General features: G+C 38.3%; 3 protein-coding genes across 3 annotated transcripts; all 3 read right to left on the reverse strand.

Annotated features, from left to right (window-relative positions):
* Nucleotides 1–4,166: 4,166 nt before the first annotated feature.
* LOC145777034 (mitochondrial inner membrane protein OXA1L-like) lies at nt 4,167–8,720 on the reverse strand. The gene is made up of 5 exons (XM_082588302.1): nt 8,240–8,720; nt 7,887–8,001; nt 6,409–6,646; nt 5,637–5,799; nt 4,167–4,685 (listed from the first exon to the last, which is right to left on the reverse strand). Exons 1-5 carry the CDS (start codon nt 8,717–8,719, stop codon nt 4,410–4,412), a joined length of 1,272 nt encoding a protein of 423 aa, XP_082444428.1. The 5' UTR covers nt 8,720; the 3' UTR covers nt 4,167–4,409.
* A 985-nt stretch (nt 8,721–9,705) lies between these two features.
* LOC145777035 (uncharacterized) lies at nt 9,706–14,244 on the reverse strand. The gene is made up of 7 exons (XM_082588303.1): nt 13,829–14,244; nt 13,301–13,390; nt 12,267–12,353; nt 11,554–11,732; nt 10,826–10,938; nt 10,186–10,299; nt 9,706–9,844 (listed from the first exon to the last, which is right to left on the reverse strand). The coding sequence occupies exons 1-7, from the start codon at nt 14,181–14,183 to the stop codon at nt 9,724–9,726; spliced, it is 1,059 nt and encodes a 352-aa protein (XP_082444429.1). The 5' UTR covers nt 14,184–14,244; the 3' UTR covers nt 9,706–9,723.
* A 1,040-nt stretch (nt 14,245–15,284) lies between these two features.
* Nucleotides 15,285–17,679, reverse strand: LOC145777261 (microspherule protein 1-like). Its single transcript, XM_082588603.1, has one exon. It carries the CDS (start codon nt 17,677–17,679, stop codon nt 16,336–16,338), a length of 1,344 nt encoding a protein of 447 aa, XP_082444729.1. The 3' UTR covers nt 15,285–16,335.
* Nucleotides 17,680–20,520: the final 2,841 nt, after the last annotated feature.

Consider the following 20,520-nt stretch of genomic DNA (forward strand, 5'->3'; position numbering starts at 1 on the left):
ATTCTTTGTACAATTCATCCAGTGAGTCGTAGAAATCACCAATTTCCGAGTCATCTGCATCTGTTGTTGGTGCATAAGCAACAATCAGATTGATATTGAAGGGACTAGCTTTCAGTTTTACGAGAAGCAACCGATCAGATTTAGGCCAACTACCCAATATTGATTTAGAAAGTTGTTTGTCAATAATCACAGCAACACCTCTTTGATGTTCATTACCTCCAGAGTATATAATTGTTTTATCATCTTTCACAAATTGACCAGTATTTGTCCATCTTACTTCGCAAAGACCCAAGTAGTTCATTCTCATTCTGTCCATTTCTAGAATAACATTGTCCAGTTTTCCTTGCTGGTAAAGTGTTCGTACATTCCATATGGCAATTCTTTGAGTTCGTTGTCGGAATGTTTTTGCATTAATTACAGTTGTTGAATGACGATCGAAGGAGCCCTGCAATTGATGACTCCGACTACCGGGCGAGGGGCTCTGGTTTCTAGAACTCGGAGACCCATTTACGCCGTTTCTCGTATTTTTGTTGAACTTTTGCATCATTGTAGACTTGGCCATAGTACTGAAGTAGGTAGGCCAGTTCCTTTCTTCAGCGCCTCTGTGTTTAGTCAGCCGCACTGCTTCCAGCCGTACCACGAGGAGGTACACAGATGACTTGGTGCCAAGAACGGCCACCCAACGGCGGTACCAGACACTACGTTTTGAAAATATTCATCCGCGCACTTTGTGCGGTAACAAGCAACAAAAGTTGGATTGTTGTAAAAATTTTCAGCAAAAATGAGAGAAATCACGGAATATCTCGTGGGCCGCATGCGGGCCGTATGTTGTGCATGCCTGATCTACGGTATTATCTATGCACTTTCCGCCCGGTTAACTTAGTGATTACACGCCCGACTCCAAATGAAGCTGATTGAGGCTCTCGGGGTGTACGCTTGAGCAACGCATTTGAGGACTGCGCTCCATTCAGCGAGTGGAATGATTCCCCGGCAACAACACTTCAATAACAATAATATCCATTGAAGCTTATCCCACATTTTGTCTTGTTTTCTGAAAAACAAACTAGAAAAAGTACGTTTGAGTTATAAAGAAGCCAACCTTCTGAAATGTGCAAAAATACTATATTGCTATACACAGGGATTGCTATACAGTATATTAACTCTGCTACAACAATAGAGTAAAATGTTTGCCTCCTTGAAACACCATTGCAAAATGTAGCGGACGTGGCGTATCGTAGGTTGAAACGCCCGCTCATACGTAGCCGTCAGAGTGACGACAACACCTGTGGGCACGATAGTGAACCGGGATGATCAGTACACACGGTCTGCCACGTCTGATTTATTCTTAAATGAAGGCGAGGCAATACAGCGGACATGACACAAATGCAGAAAGAAACGACGCCTTGATAACCACACAAATAAACTGTGAGCCCGCGGTATTATACAGATTACAAATGCGACGCAAGATGGTAGCCTACATGAAGAAAAATAGTCCGCAGAAGAAGTTGCTAAATTAGTCAGTTTGCCTTGTGGATAGCTACATCCTCCACCGTTGGTGCATCCAACCCTTTAACTGCAAAACTCCTGGTTTCACTTTAAGAAAATAGCGAATCTTTCTTGTTATCAAATGCTTTCGGATTTCCAGCACGAGTGTTAAACTCAAGTTCAATATCTGCATTATAACAGTCGCATAAAAATAGACCAGATTTACACAAAAGGTGCACAGAGACTATATTTATCAACTACTTCTCAGACTGAACATATTTACAATGACTTGTTTATGGTGCTGTAGGAATGTAGAAGAAACTCCCCTGCTTCAACAAATGGCAACTTCTCTGGTTGGGACATGAAATACGGCATCCAACAAACTCAGTTCAAAATGTAACTCTTCTATTATCGAAATTTATCCAAGGAAAACCAGAACAAATTGTCATGCGAAGTACGGTATTTGATTCCTCAGAGCAGTCAGGAAGAACTGCAACATTTGGCTGGAAATCGCCAATTATGAAGACTATTTTGCACCCAACTGGTATGAAATAATTTATTACTACTACTCAGACTAGCAACTTATGCTCGCTATTCTGAATGCTATCAAGCGAAGATTGGCCTCCTGTCAAATTAGGTGCTTGAACGTTTGGTTGGTTTTGAATCTGTATTGTATTCTACCGAATACGATCTCGATTAAAAGCAGCACAAAACCATTACAGAAATAATAATAGCCTTATGGAGGGCACAACCTAATGTCCTTCTGCTTATGGAACTACCTCCACATAACTAACCTAAAACTACTGGAAGTGCGCCCATCGTTGTAGAACTTGAAGCAATGCGGGGAGCGACTGAACCGGCCAACCATCACAAAAAAAATACTATTTCGTTTGAAAATGCTCTTGTTTTCCAAGCTAGGAGCAAAGCTTTGAACAACTTGCCGCTGTCCGAGATTCTCAAGCAATTTAGTAAACTGGGGTGACTAAGGCATACTTTTGAACTTCTTTTAATCGCCCCTGGAAAAATTGTAAGTTTAAATCAGAGGTTTTAGGTTCAAATGGGGGCAAATGTGAATACTACCCGCACCTAAAGTTTTGTAATGATATGACTACTTTTGGGGAAGTTATCCCCTTTTTTTAGGGATGCCTTAGTCGCCACGGCATGGGGTGAATAAGGCAATTTCGTTTTTATCACTTCTTTTACGTAAGTAGCGCAAGTACACCTCACGTTAAGGTGTCTAAGGCATAGTAGATGCAAAATAAATGTTTAAAAAGATATGTAAGGGTCCGAAATGTGAATATAATGGTCCAAAATGTGTACGGTATAGGTATCCGGAAAGGTCCAATAGACCGATATGTCGGTACATATCCGAAGAGGTCCAAAATGTGTACCATACAGTACATTATTATGACTATAGATTATATACGGTACATTATAGTACTGTGACTCATAAAAATCAATTATATGATGTGCCTTAGCCACCCCATTCTTAACCATGAGAACTTAGGTACTAAGGCACCCCTCCCCCAATCTAAATTTTAAAATACGACCTTCCAAAAAAAAAGTTTTTGTGCCTCATATGATGATTAAATGAAGATATTTAACCTTTACCCAACTTTGAAAATGTAATAGAACAGAGTGCACTTAGCAAAGTTTAGCGATATCAGTCAGAATCCGTCAAACTCCAAAATTGATGTCACTTTTCAAATAGACTTCGCTCACCGAAGGAAAATATCCACAATTTTTTTTTTACTAAATTATACTCTACTACAACGTCAGTTTCCTATAATAATTTGAAAAATCTACAACTTCAAAAGAAAAAGGGCATTAACACACGTTAAAGTACCTCAAAACATTTTCCTGGGATGCTGCCTTTGTCACACCAGGATGCCTGAGTCACCCCAGTTTACCGGTAACCAACTTTAGCAGAACTTGCCTATTTCGTAACCTCAAAGGGATTGGAAAAAGTGACATCTTTGCAAACAGGCAAAAGGTTTCAACGACTCGAAAACGTGCTTTCAATTTGAAGGTTATTTTAAACCTTTTATCATCTTTCATAGGACGGTGAGAATGCGCCATGCACTTTGCTGCAGCGAGATATTCGAATACCCTACTAATCCGATATTATATTTTTAACTTCACGATGTAGATAGGCTATTAACGATCTGTTTTAGCCTGATGCTGCGAGTTCGCTGTGGTATTAGCGAATTGCACTAGCTTTCGGAAAACAGTTCCTTAGTTGTATGCTATGGCGAATGGTGTTAGTCAGTGAGTCGTTCTTTTATGCGGCTCTTTTGTTTGGCTTGAGGCTGCTGTCTGTTGAGTTTCTGTGTTGTTAGGCGTTGTTGCTGGGAAATTTTGTTCAATCACTGGATTAAAAGATTAGGTCATGATCATGCTGCTAAAACCGAAACTCAATCTATCATATTTTTAAGTAAACAACGCAGTGAATACCGGCTGGATAATAGAAATATGAATCAAATAACGAATAATTAGGCTACACCAACAAAAGGCTTCTTGGGGACACGATAGTTGACGAATTGGAATCAGTCCGTGATTGGAATACACACGGACAAATTCTACCGCATAGCTCCTTGGATTTAGAAAACTTTGCTTCAAGTATCCCTAAGTTAACGATTGCGTCATATGATGACGTTGGTTTGCGAGCCACAAAGACTCCACTGCATCGTTCAATCCAAACGCTCTCACGCAATTTAAGAAGACTCATTTATTTAGAAAATGTCCTTTCTTTTGAGCGACCAAAAGTCCATCTTATCACATTGGAACCAAGATGCAGTGGCTTTGCATCTTATTTTCTACAGCAACATTACGCCCCGCCTGAAGTTGAAAACAAAATAGAGAGCAACTGCTTTGAAAAATGACATAATTTAATTAGATAAGTGTCCGGCCATATTGTGAGATCTCTACTGTTTATAAATATGAACTCGCGGCGGGCGCCAGTCTTTTTTAAAATCAGGAACATCGTCTTTCTTTAAAGTCGCCTCAGAACCAATCGTGTACAAAAGCGGCGGCGAGCCTTTTAGTTCTTTCTTGCGCGCTTTCTTTTCGTCGCGCAACATTTTTTGGATTTCTTTCTTTTCCATTTTCAAAAGAGTTTTTTCCTTGCTCTGTTTGAAGACGTCCTTGAGCATTTTCATCGCAGGGCTGCCTTCTTTGCCATCCACACTTCGAACAGGAGTCTATGTCACAAAAAGAATTGATGACAATAATTATAAAATGATTGATTGATTGAATCTTTATCCTCGGACTGGGAAAGCTTCTTGCAAAGCTTAATCCTGGCAGTTTCGCATACTTGTAGAGGATTTGAATCACTGACGCAGGCCCGGTCGCGAAATTTTTTCCTACGAGATTTTTGTCTCATTTATTTTAGTCACTTTAAAAGTAAGATTTTCCGAAAGTGTTTGAGAGATTGGTTGATTCAGATTGCGAAATAACTATTTGCCAATAAAATTCTGCAATGATAATAAAATATAAGCTTTCCCTAACCCTACTTTTTTGAAAAGCTCTTGTGCACCGCAAAAATTAATTTAAAGAAAAAAAAAAGTTTGACTTCGACGGGCGTCGAACCCTCGTTCTCACGATTACTAGGCGGAGGATGATACCACTGAACCAACCGTGCCAACGAGAAACTGTTGCATTCCACACGGTTTTAATACAAACTTTTACCAAAATATGTAAATGAGACAAAAATCTCGTAGGAAAAAATATTTCGCGGCCCGGTCACCGAGACTGACAAGAGTGAAGTTTCCGATTGTTGAAGTCTTGTTGCCGGGGAATTATTCCATCCAGTAGATGCCGCTGAATGGAGAGCAGTCCTATACGTGCGTTGCTCAAGCGCACACCCCGAGAGTCGAACCAGCGCAGCTTGATCTTGAAGCTTCTTTGTTCCAGACGTCACGCGCTAACCAACTTAGCTATCGGGGCGGACACGTGATATGACATGAAATATGTCACACATGAAACACGTATGACACATATGAAATATGAAACACATATGACACATGAAACACGTCATATGTGACGACATAACCAGAAGAGGTATATTGCAAATGACAAAAACGCTGCTCAAGAACCCAATGGCTGAATTTTCTTTAAAAGCTACCAATAAATTTCATTTACTGAGTACTTACAGGCATGTCTAGTGCTGTTTCTATGGCTTTTACTTTTAGCAGCACGGTAATTGCAACAGTGACGCAGCTATTTGCAAGAATATAAAGTCCAACTGAACTTGACCAATAACCAAAAACCAAAGGCATGACGATTGGAGGTATCAAAGCCACGTATTTGACATTCCTGCAAGATTCAACAGCCATTATGTTATAGTGCAAAAGCGTTTTAAGGCAATCTCTTCGTAAATTTCTAGTTCGAATTTCATAATTATTGTTTTCGTATCATCCAAAATATTGTGAAACTCCACTTTCGGTTCATTGGACAAAAAAGTTTCTGATTGTAGTGAACGCAAAAAAAAATTGAAAGGCCAACCATGTTCTACAAAGCTTCACAGGATATTTGATGCGGTGGGTCGCTATCTATCCACCACGGCAGCTTCCGAATCTCGTTGAAATTCAGTGAGGTTGTCTGTTGGCGACAACAACCAACCATTTATGACCAAATAGTAAAACTATGATAAAAGTTTTATAAATAGGTTGGTGCTAAACCTCAAATAATACGACACGTTTTAAGAAAAGACATTGATCATCAGCAAAGTTTTTGTTCTAATAGGCACCATGCAGTTACACAGCCTAAAGCAAATCAAAACATAAAGAGATAGAATCTATACCAACGACGTCTCACTTGAGCAACATGGATTGGCTGAAGCAATCTAGTCCGAGTCTGGGGCAGAGGCTTTACAAACATCGGAATACGGCCTACAATAGAAAATTCACCCTTAGCTTACGGTACCTTTTAAGTCGTTCTGAAACAGCTGCTGTGGCTCCCAGTTTGACAGCTGCGTATATATTTAAGCCGACAACAGAACCGGCGAGAAACGGTAGCAACCTATAAGGATCGGGAGCGCTTAAACTGGTTATCCATAAAAGAGAAGTCGCTTCTAAAGATGGCAGAGGGAGGGTCGTGAGTTCGTTCAAGGCTCGCATGCACGACACGAATACAACAGGCATAGCAGCGGGAATCACAATCACTAAAAAATGATGAATATTGAAGGTTAGGTTGGATTTATTAAGCCTACTTACTAAGAAAATATTTTAAAGAAAAGAATTTAAATTTAAAAAGATTTTAATTAGAATTGAAGGGAAGATTTCAAATATGCCGAGTTACGAAATCGAGTTTTCGAAAAACAGTTTTGCAAAGCTCACTGCAAATCGTGTATGGAAAGATATTGTCCTGTGGCAGAATCAATTAATACAAGAATATTTCACAGGAACACGCTTTAAGTGCCAAACTGCGCAGTTTTAGCTAAAATTGAAAACTTAACATGTGTTGTGTATGGATGTGACGTCCACAGCCACAGCCTGTGGCCCAAGTATATATCCAAGCACATTGTGCAGCAACACTGTGATTAGTGGGCTTCTTTCCGTATGTTTCACTAACAAATTGAAATATTAAGCAAGTATTGAATCATAACGAATAATTTCATTCTCACGCTTGAATATCTAGTTCACTACATTAAGCTCGAAACAGTGCGTAAATAATATTTGCCATACAGTTACGCATGGAGTCAAAACAAACACAGTCTAGCATCCAGCAGCAAGTTTGACGCTAAAACGTGGACGTGAAAAGCCAACTTACAGTACCACAATGCAAAACCGGTTTAATCACGACTTTACAAGCACAAAATCAAACGACCGCTAATGGAAAGGCCTCATGCTTAATATGCTCAGGCGTAGTTGGCATGGTTGGTACGAGACAAACTCTCCTCTGGCTATAACAAAACTCTCTGTATGTTACCAGACACACCACAGTAGGTCGTGTTAAAAACACTGGCGCCAGTTCACATTCGTGCTGGGTTAAAAGGTAAAGGTGGTTCCATACATCATTCCAAGTCTCGGAGATAAGATAAGGTTCTTAAACTCGGCCTTCAACACTAACGAGAATAAAGTGGCCAGTTCTTTTTTCTCGGCCGCCTTTTCTTCAGCAACTACGTAACACCATCGGTAGAAGTGAGCAGTGCTTTACAACAATCCATTTTAGCTGGGAATCAAACCAGGATTGCATGATTGGAAAGCGAGCACCTTACCTGCTACGCCATACTACCGCTAAAAGGGGAAACGCAACCGGAACATGCTCGCTAGCGACATGTTTGCACCCAAAACGCATATTTGTAACAAAATATTAGAAATATGGTGGCCAGGGTAACTGCATGTTTCTTGTCAGGAGGGGGTAGCTTCTCTAGCAGAACTGAAGTGAAAAATGGCACTTACTTCTCCACATTTGTACTTTGTTAGTTCTTGAGTAGGTCACGTATCGCGTGCGTGCCTTCATTTTTGCTTCCATATCTTTCCCACCGAATTTTTCCATCATTTGATTGCGTAGTCTCTGAACAGATTGTGAAAGTATTTCTCAGTACAAAAACACAAGATAACAGCGATGCTAAAATTACAGTTAAAATATTTTTATTTAACTTCTGCTATCTTACCAAGATCGCTATTCTTCCAAAAATTCAACCACCGATATTTACAATAGGTAACTGGTTAAAACTTATCAAATTCAATACACTTTACGCCGGCATCTTAGGAAAGCTAAAAAATCATTTCACAACAATTGGTGGTCTTACCGTCACTTCTGGCAAGTGATTTGTGAATCGAAGTGAAGTTTTTCGAGACGATATAAATATGGGTAAAGTTACCAAGCGCAGCACTAAAGTTCCCAATACTATGGTTCCCCACCAGGGAAGTCCTGAACTGAGATGCAAGGTCTCCAGCAAGCGTTCAACTATATGAGAAGGCCACCAGGTTGTGGCCAACCCAAGGTCGGTGAAGCTTGGGTCAGGTAAGGTCGACGCAAGGTCTGTTGCCACAGGGACATCAACTTTGGCAGATACTTCAGCAGCGGCTTCGTTTTTGAGGACTTCACTGGCGGACAGAATGACTGGTTTTTCTGCAACTAGGCACTGCGAGGAGACACTGAAAAATTTTAAGTTAACATCGAGAGTCCTTGGATGAGATGAAAGCCGACTTTTCTTGGCAAATGATGAAGATTCTTTGATGATTATTCTTCTCAAACACGTGGAATAAGCTATTCGTAGGTGCAACATATTCAACTTTGAATCATTGTTTACAAAAATGTATTATTTTCCCTGTAAAAAAAAAACTTTAGTGCGAAAACATGAACAAATGGCATAACATCTGCATTAGTATCATTAGAAGGTAACCAATGCAAAGTAAAATTACACAAAAAAATAAATTGCAAAAAACATAATGGTACAAGGCTGCAGCAGCATCACACCAGCATTCTCTCCAAAACTACAGTAATTGTAAGTGGAGTAATAAGATCGCTTTGATTGCGATTTAAACTGCACTTTCCTAAATACAGTTATCTTGGTGATTTCAATAAATCAAGCATGAGCTCTGAGAAATACACAAGTCAAAACAAACTTCTTTTCAGACGATTACGATTAAAGGTTACACAGTTACAGTAGCAAGCTGATACCATAATGCAAAGTCAAAATGGGCACATTTTGAACTTCTCTTCATTTCATTGCTGCTTTGCTAACAAAAGTATTTACTGAAGCTATAAACTATGCGAGCTCACTTCAAAATTCTGCCAACGCATCTGTTGATATAAAAAAGCTATTATGACAAACAGATGCAATAGTACCGTCACCCTGACCACTTTCTATTGTGAAACTATCAGTAGAATGTTTTTATGTGCGATAGATAGTAAGCGCTGAAAGCAAAATATGCATTCATTTAAAAAAAAAGATCAACTTGCGACTGCTGTGAAAAAATTGAAATTTGCCGATGAGAATAATTTTTCTAACTGAACTGAACACATTCCGTTAGCATTTTGGTCAACGACTGTAAAAAAAAAAACGATTTCATGTTTGGTCAAAAATAGTTCGCTATGGGGAACACAAGCTTCCATTTCTCGATAGTTTCATCTCGCTTTACATCTGCGACTCCAAGTTGGCCAAAACGACATCCATCGTCTTATGTGTGCAGATACCAGGGCTGCGCAGCGAAGTATTTCAACGTCAAATGACATTGATTCCACATCAAAATACAACGGAAAGCAATCGCCATGAATGTCGGGATCTCGTCAATCTTCATCCTCGCTGTCGGTTCCGACTTCAGTAGTGTCACTTTTGTCGTGGAGGATAACATACTCCCTGGAGCTAAATCCGAACTTGAGGACATCTTGTTCCTTCAATTCCACGTACCTAGAAAACAAGGACTTTCAAACACCGCTTGTCATTATAGTATATGTACAAATATAACACTAAATACTATTTACACTACAAAAAAGTGCTAAAAAATGAAGCAGAGCGAATTACTGCAAACACAGTTACCATTCAAACCTAAAAAGGCTGTTTCAGCCTTGTTGGGACCATCAAAAGGTTCTTATTCAAATAGAATAAATGTAGAAACTACTCCAGGAAATAGTCGTTGTATCTCAACAAATTTTGCTTCAAAAACAGAATATTTCAAAAAACACTGCTCTTCAACTCAGCTGTGTTAACGTTCCACAAATCAACTATGTCTGTTATGTAAGTTCAATTACCGTTGTGCTTCTATTCTCTCGTTGTTCACGTAGGTTCCATTAGCAGCGCCCAAATCGATCACATAAGGTTTAACTCTTCTTCGTAATTGACCGTCAACTTCACATTCCACCATCCTGTAATGACAACCTCCTTTGGCCAAAGAATGAGTAAAATCAAATAACCAGAATTAGCTAATAACGTGCAAACTGGCTTTAGTTGGCGAAGATTACCTTGTAGAGACAGGGTTGCCAGATCTAAATTTAAAAATGTCAAATGGTTATAACAAATTGTCAAATTAGAGAAAAAAAGCCAAATGCTGTATCAAGCTTAAATCATCAACAAAATGTTATTGTTTCTCGGCAGTCGAGTACAGCAAGAATTGACAGCGATAGCCACGTGTTTCACCCATTACGTTGAGCGCATCAGTATTGCACCGCAAATTTATGCTAGCGTGGAGGCTACACTGGTAGACATAGCGAAACGCAATGCTCGCTGTTCTATAGTGAGTAGTCAGCCTTGTGCTGACGTCAGGAAGATCGCACCTTGTAAACATAAAATGTCACATTTTCAGAAAATGTTGCTGGTGGCAGGAGCTGGTGAGCGAAAATCTATCTTGCTCTAACAGTGAAACTAAATACAAAATGCAAGGAGCGTTCTCACCTAAATTGAAGAACAGCATGTTGTTTCGAACAAGAAGGATGATCAATAGGAATGTCTGCTATTCTGCGAAGTCGTCCAAGTAAATATGCACTTTGTCGATGAAGATGTAAAGTCTGAAAGTAAAGGCAATGTTAAACACGAATGGAAACGGACATGTCGTGGGGGAACAAAGCATGGCTGGACATATTGGTGAAACATAAGCTTTCATTTACTGTAAAAGTCGGGTAAAGAATTTTTTCCGCATCTTGTATTGCCCAAATGCAATTTTAGCTACAAACGAACAAGGATTGTTTTGTACACCAAACTCTAAAATGCACTCGAGATTTCTAGTGAAACAACTCAAACATTGCCAATTTGCCGCATTGTGTTATATTCAATCACAGACAAATAACCAAAACAGCAGAGACATTAATAACATGATGCATTCTACTGGTGCAAATTAAGCTGAACTATCACAAGATGTATAAAATGACAATCTGCTTTTATTCCGACGTTTCGTTAATCAGACACGACTGACTTCTTCATGGGGCTAGACCAGGTAGTGAATACCTGTTTAGCATGGCAAAACACAGAACCATGTTGCTGAAATCAACTTAACATGCAAATGGAAAATTCAATTTTAGACAAAAATTATCGCGAACAAACTTTGAACAAGAAAAAGGGGGGTTTAAGTGTTTACGATCAACAAGAATCTTGTTGATCCAGTGAGCACTGCAAACTTGTTGTACCTTTAATGCTTCTGTCCCTTTGAATGGATATAACCTCCATTTCTTCTTCGGTATTCTTGCCTCAGGTGGTTCGTTGTACTTGATGACAACACCTCGATAAGTGTTTGTATCTTCAGTCAAAGCTCCAGAAAGACCAAGATTTGGCTTTTCTTTTTCAGGCGATGGTTTACTTTCCGTTTCTGTTGCAACACAAGACTATTTTGAAAGTGACAGATGATAGTTTAATGTAATTACAGTAGGTACGCTGAAGTCATAAGTCAAAAAAATCAAACAATCTATTATCAAGTGGATACCTGCTGACATTGTTTTGTTTAAAAGGTCTATCCTTGGACTAAAAAACCCTGTCGGAAGCTTAATCCTTACAGTTTGGAGTGCTTGTTGAAGCTTTAAGCTGCTGACGCAGGCCTTGTCAGTCGTTGACGACACTGACTATGTAAAATGAACTACTGCAGATTGAGCACATGCACCAGCATGCTCAGAAAAACTATTAGCAATCTCAAAAGCATGTAGACCACACAAACTATACGGAGAGCTAATAAACTCTACGATTTTTAAACATAAAATACGAGTCTTTCCCCAAGAGAAAATTTTTTTATGCAGTTGATGGAAATAATAGTGTCTTCAAAAAAGTACTTTTTGCAAAACGTTTTTAAAATGTTGAGACTCATGAAGGAGGACCCCATTCAAGACATCTTGTCGAATACGGCACTCACCTGAACTTTTGAAAGCCTCCTCTACCTCTCCCTTTTGATCTCTTTTCCGCCTCTCCTCCCTTCTCTGTTCGTCATGTCTTCTACGATCTAAAGAGACAGATCTAGACCAAGTTTGACTAATACATGAATGGGTTTCATGGTTGTTGGATGGTTGCATAATATGGACATTGGTCGGATGATAACAACTTCATTGGTACGTTTACCATACTAACTTTGTAAAATTATGTTTTACGGTGTTGCCCAAGAAGGAGTATAAGATGCTCTAACAATGCAAATCCAGATGGAAATTTACAATGGTATTTAGCAAATATCTTAACATTATGAAAGAAAAACTAAAGGTTTGCAGTCTACATAGAGCAGTGGCACAAAGATTTCATTGCAATTTTTTTTTAAATTATTTGTGCCTTAAATTTTTACAATTTTGTTAAGTTACTTCAAATGTTTGCTTCCGTAAATTTAAAGCAATATAAGTGCAATAAAAGTGAATCTACTACCGATAAAGGTCACTGGCTTATATTTTTGAGCAATTGACATTGGACAGTGTTACCCATTGTGCAGATGTGAGTAAGTTGTGATTACTATATTCGTAAATGAAGAACGCCCACATGTCCTTTTGACAAAATGGCAATGTTCAACTAAACCAAAAGCCGAGAACCTTTTTAGGTATGAGAGCCATAAAAGCCATAGATTTTTAAAAATGTATTTCCATGAGAGCCATATAATGCTTTAACACTTAATACAACTAATATCTAGTGGTGGCTGGTGAGTTTGTGGAAGTGGGGCTTCGTCCTCACCGAAGACGATAACTATTTTGAAAAATTCCATTTAATTTGGTGCACTCTAGGCGTATTTTCAGCTCTAAGTTGTGATGAAAAGTCAAGACAATACTAATCCGTTTTGAACTTAAGAAAGTTAGGTTTCTGTGCGAGCCAGATACAGTCATCAAAAGAGCCATATATAAAAGAGCCTAAACTAAATCATAGGGAGTGCACATCTGCAATTCAATAGAACAAACACAATGATCGCTTTAGCACCTTGATGTTGGGAATTATATTCTCTGTCTTCATGAGTTTCACGAATCCCCCTGTGATCATCAAATCGTTCATGTCTGTGTGACCTCTCAACTGCAAAATATATTATTTCTTTTGCATGTGAGAATAATGGATATTTTTCGAAAAATTAAAGATTGATAAACACTTGAAAGTAGGCTACATTGCAATATAGACAATGAGATTACAAATGCTGTCTAAAGAATTTAAACAATTAGCACTTTCTTGTTTTTTTGGCATAAAAAGAATGCTGGAAAAGAGAAAAAAGATATGCATTTATATTTGAAGGAAATTACATGGCAAAAATGATAAATGTAAATTTATTTGTATGAATTGAAAAATTGACATCATAACAGTGTTACACTGTAGATATATTTTGTTTCAGCAACTACAAGGAATATAAACATATTACATCATCACAGATCAATTTAAAATTTGTAAATCAATGCTGAAAATTAGATTGTTTAACATAATTCTATAAAAAAACTTTTACAATAGTCAATATTAACTCACGCCTTCTTTTTCGCAGTTCCTCCTGTCTGTTATCAAAGTCTTCCTCTCTTTTAATACTCCTGTGAGATATTCTTACGTCATTGTTGGTTTTGTGTTCACGATAATCTCTGTGCTTTTCTCTTTTTATCTCTTTGTGTGGAAGTTCTGGACTTTCCCTGTGATGTTTGAAATTGCGTGAAGACTTATGAGGGAAAGAGCTTGATTCATGACTGGTATTGCCTTCATCAGAAGCATAATTTTTTGGTTTCTTATTTGAGCTTTTTCTTAATTCTTCATCCTCGTGTCTTGAGTGTTTATGTTTTTTATGCTTTCTAGCACTTCTTTCATCCTGTCGATCAATATCATGCTTAGGCATTGCACAATTTGAATGTAGTTACGACTACACTTTATCGGTTGTCCTACCTATTTATGGTCCTTTTACCTGTAAAACACATCTATTCATTAATAAAACCAACAATTTGTGCTCCAAAACTGTCCAAAATAATATTTGATAAATATTTTTTTGCAAAATGTGAGTATTAGAAGAACTTAAGGTGACTTTACTGTCCAACACACAACTTTACAGCAATCCGCCCCGATAGCTCAATTGGTTAGCGCGTCACTTCTGGAACGAAGAAGCTTCAAGATCAAAGCGGCGCTGGTTCGACTCTCGGGGTGTGCGCTTGAGCAACGCACGTTAAGGACTGCTCTCCATTCAGCAGCATTTAATGGATGGAATAGTTCCCTGGCAACAAGACTTCATCAATCGGAAACTTCACTCTGTCAATCTCAGTGACCGGGGCTGCGTCAGTGATTCAAAGCCTCTACAAGTATGCGAAACTGCCAGGATTAAGCTCTGCAAGAAGCTTTCCCAGTCCGAGAATAAAGATTCAATCAATCAATCAAACAAAAAATTCGAAGCAATTTCAACACAATACACAACAACACATGCTTAAAGATTGTTATTTTGTTTTGACAATTTGTAATCTACTGAAAGTGGAGTTTCCTACAAGTCAGCAGTTGTGAACTGAGCATATGGCAGTTGAGCAAGTGGCAACTGAGCTAGCAACATTTGAGCAAGTGGCTGAAGTTGACAAATGGTAAAGCTGAGCAAGAAGCTTGGCACATCACAAGTAAGCAAAATCAGATTTGTTTGTCGTATCCAGGCTTACACCCGGTGGTTGAAGATTTAGATTAAGTGGGCGGGAAGGCAAGGAAGCCAACCTTTGCGTCGACTTTCAGGCATGCCTATAGCGGCATACTTTTGGGGGTCTGCTACTATTCGGTGAGTCCGATTCGGTGAGTTCCTAACCTCTAACCCTTAACCCAAACCCCTAACCCTAAAACGGCAATGATAATTAGGCTACGGTACCCGATAATTTAAAAAAAAAATTAAGAAAACCCCCCTTTAAGGGATCGGACTCACCGAATCGGACTCACCGAATCAGACTCACCGAAACGGGCCATTCCGTACTTTTGGGGTGTCAAACCGTTGCCCTGTCGATTACATTTCCAGGGTTCTCACCACTCGGCTATGCAGCCGACAAAATCAGATTAACAAGTGATGACCAACAAGTTTGAACTGAGCAAGTAAATGCCATTTGCTGACTTGGCAGTAGGTGAAATGTGGACTACTTGCTGAGTTGCCGCAAGCCGAGCAGTCTGACAACCACTGAAAGTGGGTAGGCCTAGTTGAAGTAACATAAAAGACAAAACGGCAGTCTTGAAAAACTATTACTACGGTATTATATATACTGTAGAAAACATAATCAACGATTATATCAATGCTCTGCTGAATATGCTAAAGAGTCACACTTAGTTCAATTGCAATGCTGCAGTGGCGTAGCTGGGGAGGGGGGGCGGACCGCCCCAGGCGACTTTCAGACTACGCTTTTTGATTTTGATTATAATCTTGATAAAAAAACGCATTTTATTTTCACATGCTTTTTCTTGAAGGGACGGCAAAATCTAAATCCGCCCCAGGCGGCACATTCCCTAGCTACGCCACTGCAATGCTGTGCAGCAAATCACTGAAACAGAATTTAGATACTTTAGTGATTATCCACTCATACAACTTTGCTGTAGAGTAAGACAACATGTCATCCTTAGAAAAATGAAGTCATTCTTGCCTTACATGATTATCATTAAACTCACTCTAACCATGCATTACTAAAATCATATTTTTATATCTAAAAACTAATATTTATGTTTTGTGACAAACATGTTGCATTAAGTCCACTTTTACAAATCATTGATGAATCAAGAAAATTGAATGGGGAAACTAAACATTATTTTTAAAAGTGTGGACAAAACATACAAAAAAGTTAATAAATTTATTTTTGACTCATGTTGAAAGGTAGTGAAACATTAGAATGCATTTTCAAAAAGCTAACCACCATTCTCTAAACATATAATATGTATTAAGACACAAAAAGGGTTGATTCATCTCAGAATTAATATGATTTCTAGTCAGCAGAATGATGGCTCAAAGATCAACTTTAATTCAGTCATTCAGTCAAAGCAACTAACTAAGCATTAACATTTGTTGGTGCTACTAATTGTTCATTAATCAAAAACACAAAACGTAATAATGCGATTTCAAGTACAGACTCATTTTGAAGTCTTGCTTTGCTACCTTTTAGGACAGGTTTTCCATCAACAAAAAATGGTCGCTTTCCTTCATTTGTTAACACAAAATCACCATTGTTTTTCATTCTGATCAACCCCTGTTTTCTTGACACTCTATAAGCAGGACCTTCCAGGGATAAATCGATATCAACAGTTGAATAATCTGTGCTTCGACCGATAGTTATTTCTCGTGACCTCATTAAATATCGAACGTGACGTCCACGCAACGCAGCAACTGTATGCTGATCTAATTCTCCTGCTGGTGTTCCAGTAATGCTACTCACCAGCACTTCCCACCTAGGAAGCTCTTCTTCAAGTTTTTTAATTTCCCTTTTTTGTTTTCGATCTGCTCCATTTATCTCCTGTTCAATCAAATCGTCCCTTTGTGATGAGACCTGCTGATTATCAAGCATGTCTTCAGCATCAGAAAAATTGATTACCAAATCATCTTGGGGTAAAGCTGGCACAGTTTGGTCTTTAATCAAGAAATGTTGCTTCATAAGATTCCAATGTTTTTCTAACGATGTGCTTGTTCGTAATCTGTAAAATACTGACACATTTTTATCAAGGAGTTCTTGAAAAGTAAGGATTGTTGGTTGTGAAGATGTTAAAATGCCTGATAAAAGTTTTTCCTCTTCCGTACTAAAAGGAGCCTGACTGTGTGCCTCCTCAGCCACTTCGAATGGCAATGCCTTCATGGCTTGTCGAGCCAGTGCTGATATAACCGGGTCATACAAAAGTGCATACCAGCGTTCCTGAATTTCTTCCAATGTGAAGCGACATGAAAACTTCACCGCAATATGTACCAAGGACAAGTCATGTATTTGCTCAACAGCATCGATAAGTAAAATGTCATCTGTTGGCTTCCAACGACCCATATCTTTGACCGCTGCAAAAGCTTGCCGTGTTTTTTTAATTTTTTTTCTTCGAGCAATTTTTCGATCATTTATGCTTTGGTTGTTAATTGTTTTCTTTATAGTATCACTGCTGCTTCGCATAAGCTTTTTTTCCACCGTTGTACTTTCTGTTTTTAAACTTGCTGTACCCAAATTCTCTGTTTTTGCAGGTGAAAGGGGGGAAATGCATGATGTGCTGTCATCACCACCTTCAAAACTTTTTCTTTGTTGGGATTTCAAAGGCAGACTACTTTCGACTAATTCATCATCAAATTTTCGTCTTTTAATAGATCGAGAAGAATGGCGACGATGGCTGTTTATTGATAAATCTTCAGAATGAACAGACATGATGTTATACTAAAAAACTGCTTATCTAACCTAACATAAATAAACATTGGTTGATTGTTAGATGAAAAAATAAAAACAAACATAATCTACACTCAATGCCACCATCACTAATGAAAATATGAATGTGCTTGATCCTCAAGATTGCCAGATATTTTTTATATTTGCAACCTTATGGCCACTAAAAAGTATCTAAATCAATTGCAGTTGAAACAAGTCAAAATGTAACCCAAAATTAAAAACTTGCACAGGTTTAAGTAGAAGAAACACATTTTTATTTAATGAAATGAAACAAAATCACCCAGCACCAAACAGAGGACTGCAAAAACTATCTACACTACAAAACAAAACGAACCTAGTTCTGCGGAGCGGAACTGACAAGCCTGCTGATGATTATAGTTAAGCATGAAGTGGAGTATCCCTGATTTTTAGAAAATGAAGTGGATTTGGAATTTTGTTTTTCACAAAAGTTTCAGAGTAGTTTGGATTCAGACTTTGGTTCCGCAACTTTGCATTTCAGTTAAATTTAATACTTCCTTTATGGTTTTGCTTGTGAAAGAAAAAAATACAAACTATCTCCATGACTTTTGACCTAACAATTAGCTAATGCTTATAAGTGTGTGCCACTTCAAACATTTACAAACTCTCACTTCAAACATCAAACATTTACTAAAGTTGACAAAATTTTTCCAATCCTGAGCTATTTCATGTCAGCAAATAAGCTTACACAGGCGATAGTCAAGAGATAAGCATGATCTTGACGATCACTTTTATTTTGGTGATCTTGATCTAAAATCACTTTTTTGTGTGATCTTGAAGAACAGTAAGATAAAATCACTTTAAAATTGAAGTTTACTTAGGCTACTTGATAGAGGCAGTACTCGTACTGTACAAAGTAATTAATGGCAATTACCAACATTAAGCTGGGTGATATCACTATCATTGCGGCACGCGTAAAAAATGACCTATATGCATCCCTCCCCCCTACACAAGCAGCCTACCAACCAGGAAGAGGAACAATCGAGCAAATCTTAGCGCTGGAACAAATCATAGAAAAGTCTATTGAATTCAACAATCCCGTTCATATCACCTTCATTGACTTCAAAAAAGCGTTTGACAGTGTTAAATTACCCTACCTTTGGCAACTTCTGGATAAAACTTCCATCAACAAAAAATACATCAACCTCTTGAAAGCAACGTACGACGATTCTAAAGCACTAATCAAAACAGACATCGGAACAACCAGACGAATTGATATTATAAAAGGTGTTAAGCAAGGAGATGTCTTGTCTGCTATCCTGTTTTGCATCGTAGCGGCTGCAATAATCTCAGAAACAGAAAATAAGTGTACAACTGGATTCACCATCGGCGGTCATGTAATATCCAACTTAAGCTACGCAGACGATATGGCCATTTTGAATAATTCTAAACTGAAAATGCAGGAATACCTAGATGCTCTGTTAAAAAATGCTGCTAAATTCGGCCTCCAAATAAATGTGTCCAAAACCAAATGTATGACAACCGACAAAACTAACAACACACTCAATCTCACTCTCTATGGAAAACAAATAGAACAAGTACCAGAATTCATATATCTTGGCCACCGACTATCCGCAACCAACGATGGAAAGACTGCAGTGCAACACCGAATTGGCTTAGGCTAGGCAGCATTTGAAAAGAACAAAAAGATTCTAACATCCAATAGACTCCCAATCAAACTGAAAGCAAAAATTTTCAACACCTACGTTTTACCAGTCGTGCTGTACGGTCTAGAATGCGTAAATTGGACATCATCAACAATGAAAAAACTCACTACCTTCCAAAATCACATCATGAGAAGCATGACCAACAAAAGGTTACTTGATCACATAAAAATAGAAGATCTTTTAACTATGACAAAACTACATCCAATTGCAGCAATAATAAAATCAAACGTTTTAAAACTGTTCGGCCACACTAAAAGATCACAATTCGGAATCAGCAAACTTTGCACAGAAGGCAAAGTAGAAGGAAAAAGAAAACGTGGCAGACAACCAAAACGATGGCAAGACAACATTCAATCATGGACCGGACTCCACTTGACGACACTGGGCGAGTTGGCTCAAAATCGCCACTCTTGGAAACAAATAAGCCATGTTGATGCGCAATCTGCCGCAGGCGGAGATAACGACTAATGATGATGACCAACATTAAGCTACTGATACTGATGTATCCAAGAAAAGTCGATTTGAAGTTTCAAGCTAATTTGGTCCAGGGATATCTAGAGAAGGGGATATGAAGGCTAGCAGCGATTGCCTTATTCTCATGACACTACCAGGGCGGTAGTTTGTAGTGCTTAAAACATGTGGTTCTTTTTAAAATCGTAGAAAGTTTTGTAGTGCAGCTGGTACAATGAGCTACAGAAGACAGTTAGCAAATGTTAGGTAGAGCATATTTAAAGAATACTTGTTTACAAAGACAGTTGAAAAGTTACCAGTAAGCTGTTTTTTTTTAACAAAGCCTTTGCAGTAGGCTAGATGTAAAGCAAGTATACGGGTAGTTGAATTAACATGCAACCATGAGCATGCTGTGAATATCCAGGCCTGACGCTAATAGCGCAATGCAAGTTATCATATCAAAATTAATTAAACTACTATCGGTGCCAATTGTCATTTTATGATAAACACAGATTATTTACGATAAACAAAAGCCCTTCTATTGTCAGACGTAATAAAAGCCTTCGTATCCCCTTCTTTAGATATCCCTGATTTGGTCAGTGTTGCTATTTTAAAACTTTAGAAGTTCTCTATGTTAGTCATAATAATTAAGAAGTCAACTTCTTATTATACAATACGTTGACGTATA

Source organism: Aplidium turbinatum, chromosome 9 (genome assembly GCF_918807975.1).
Source record: "Aplidium turbinatum chromosome 9, kaAplTurb1.1, whole genome shotgun sequence".
Classification (NCBI taxonomy): Eukaryota; Metazoa; Chordata; class Ascidiacea; order Aplousobranchia; family Polyclinidae; genus Aplidium; species Aplidium turbinatum.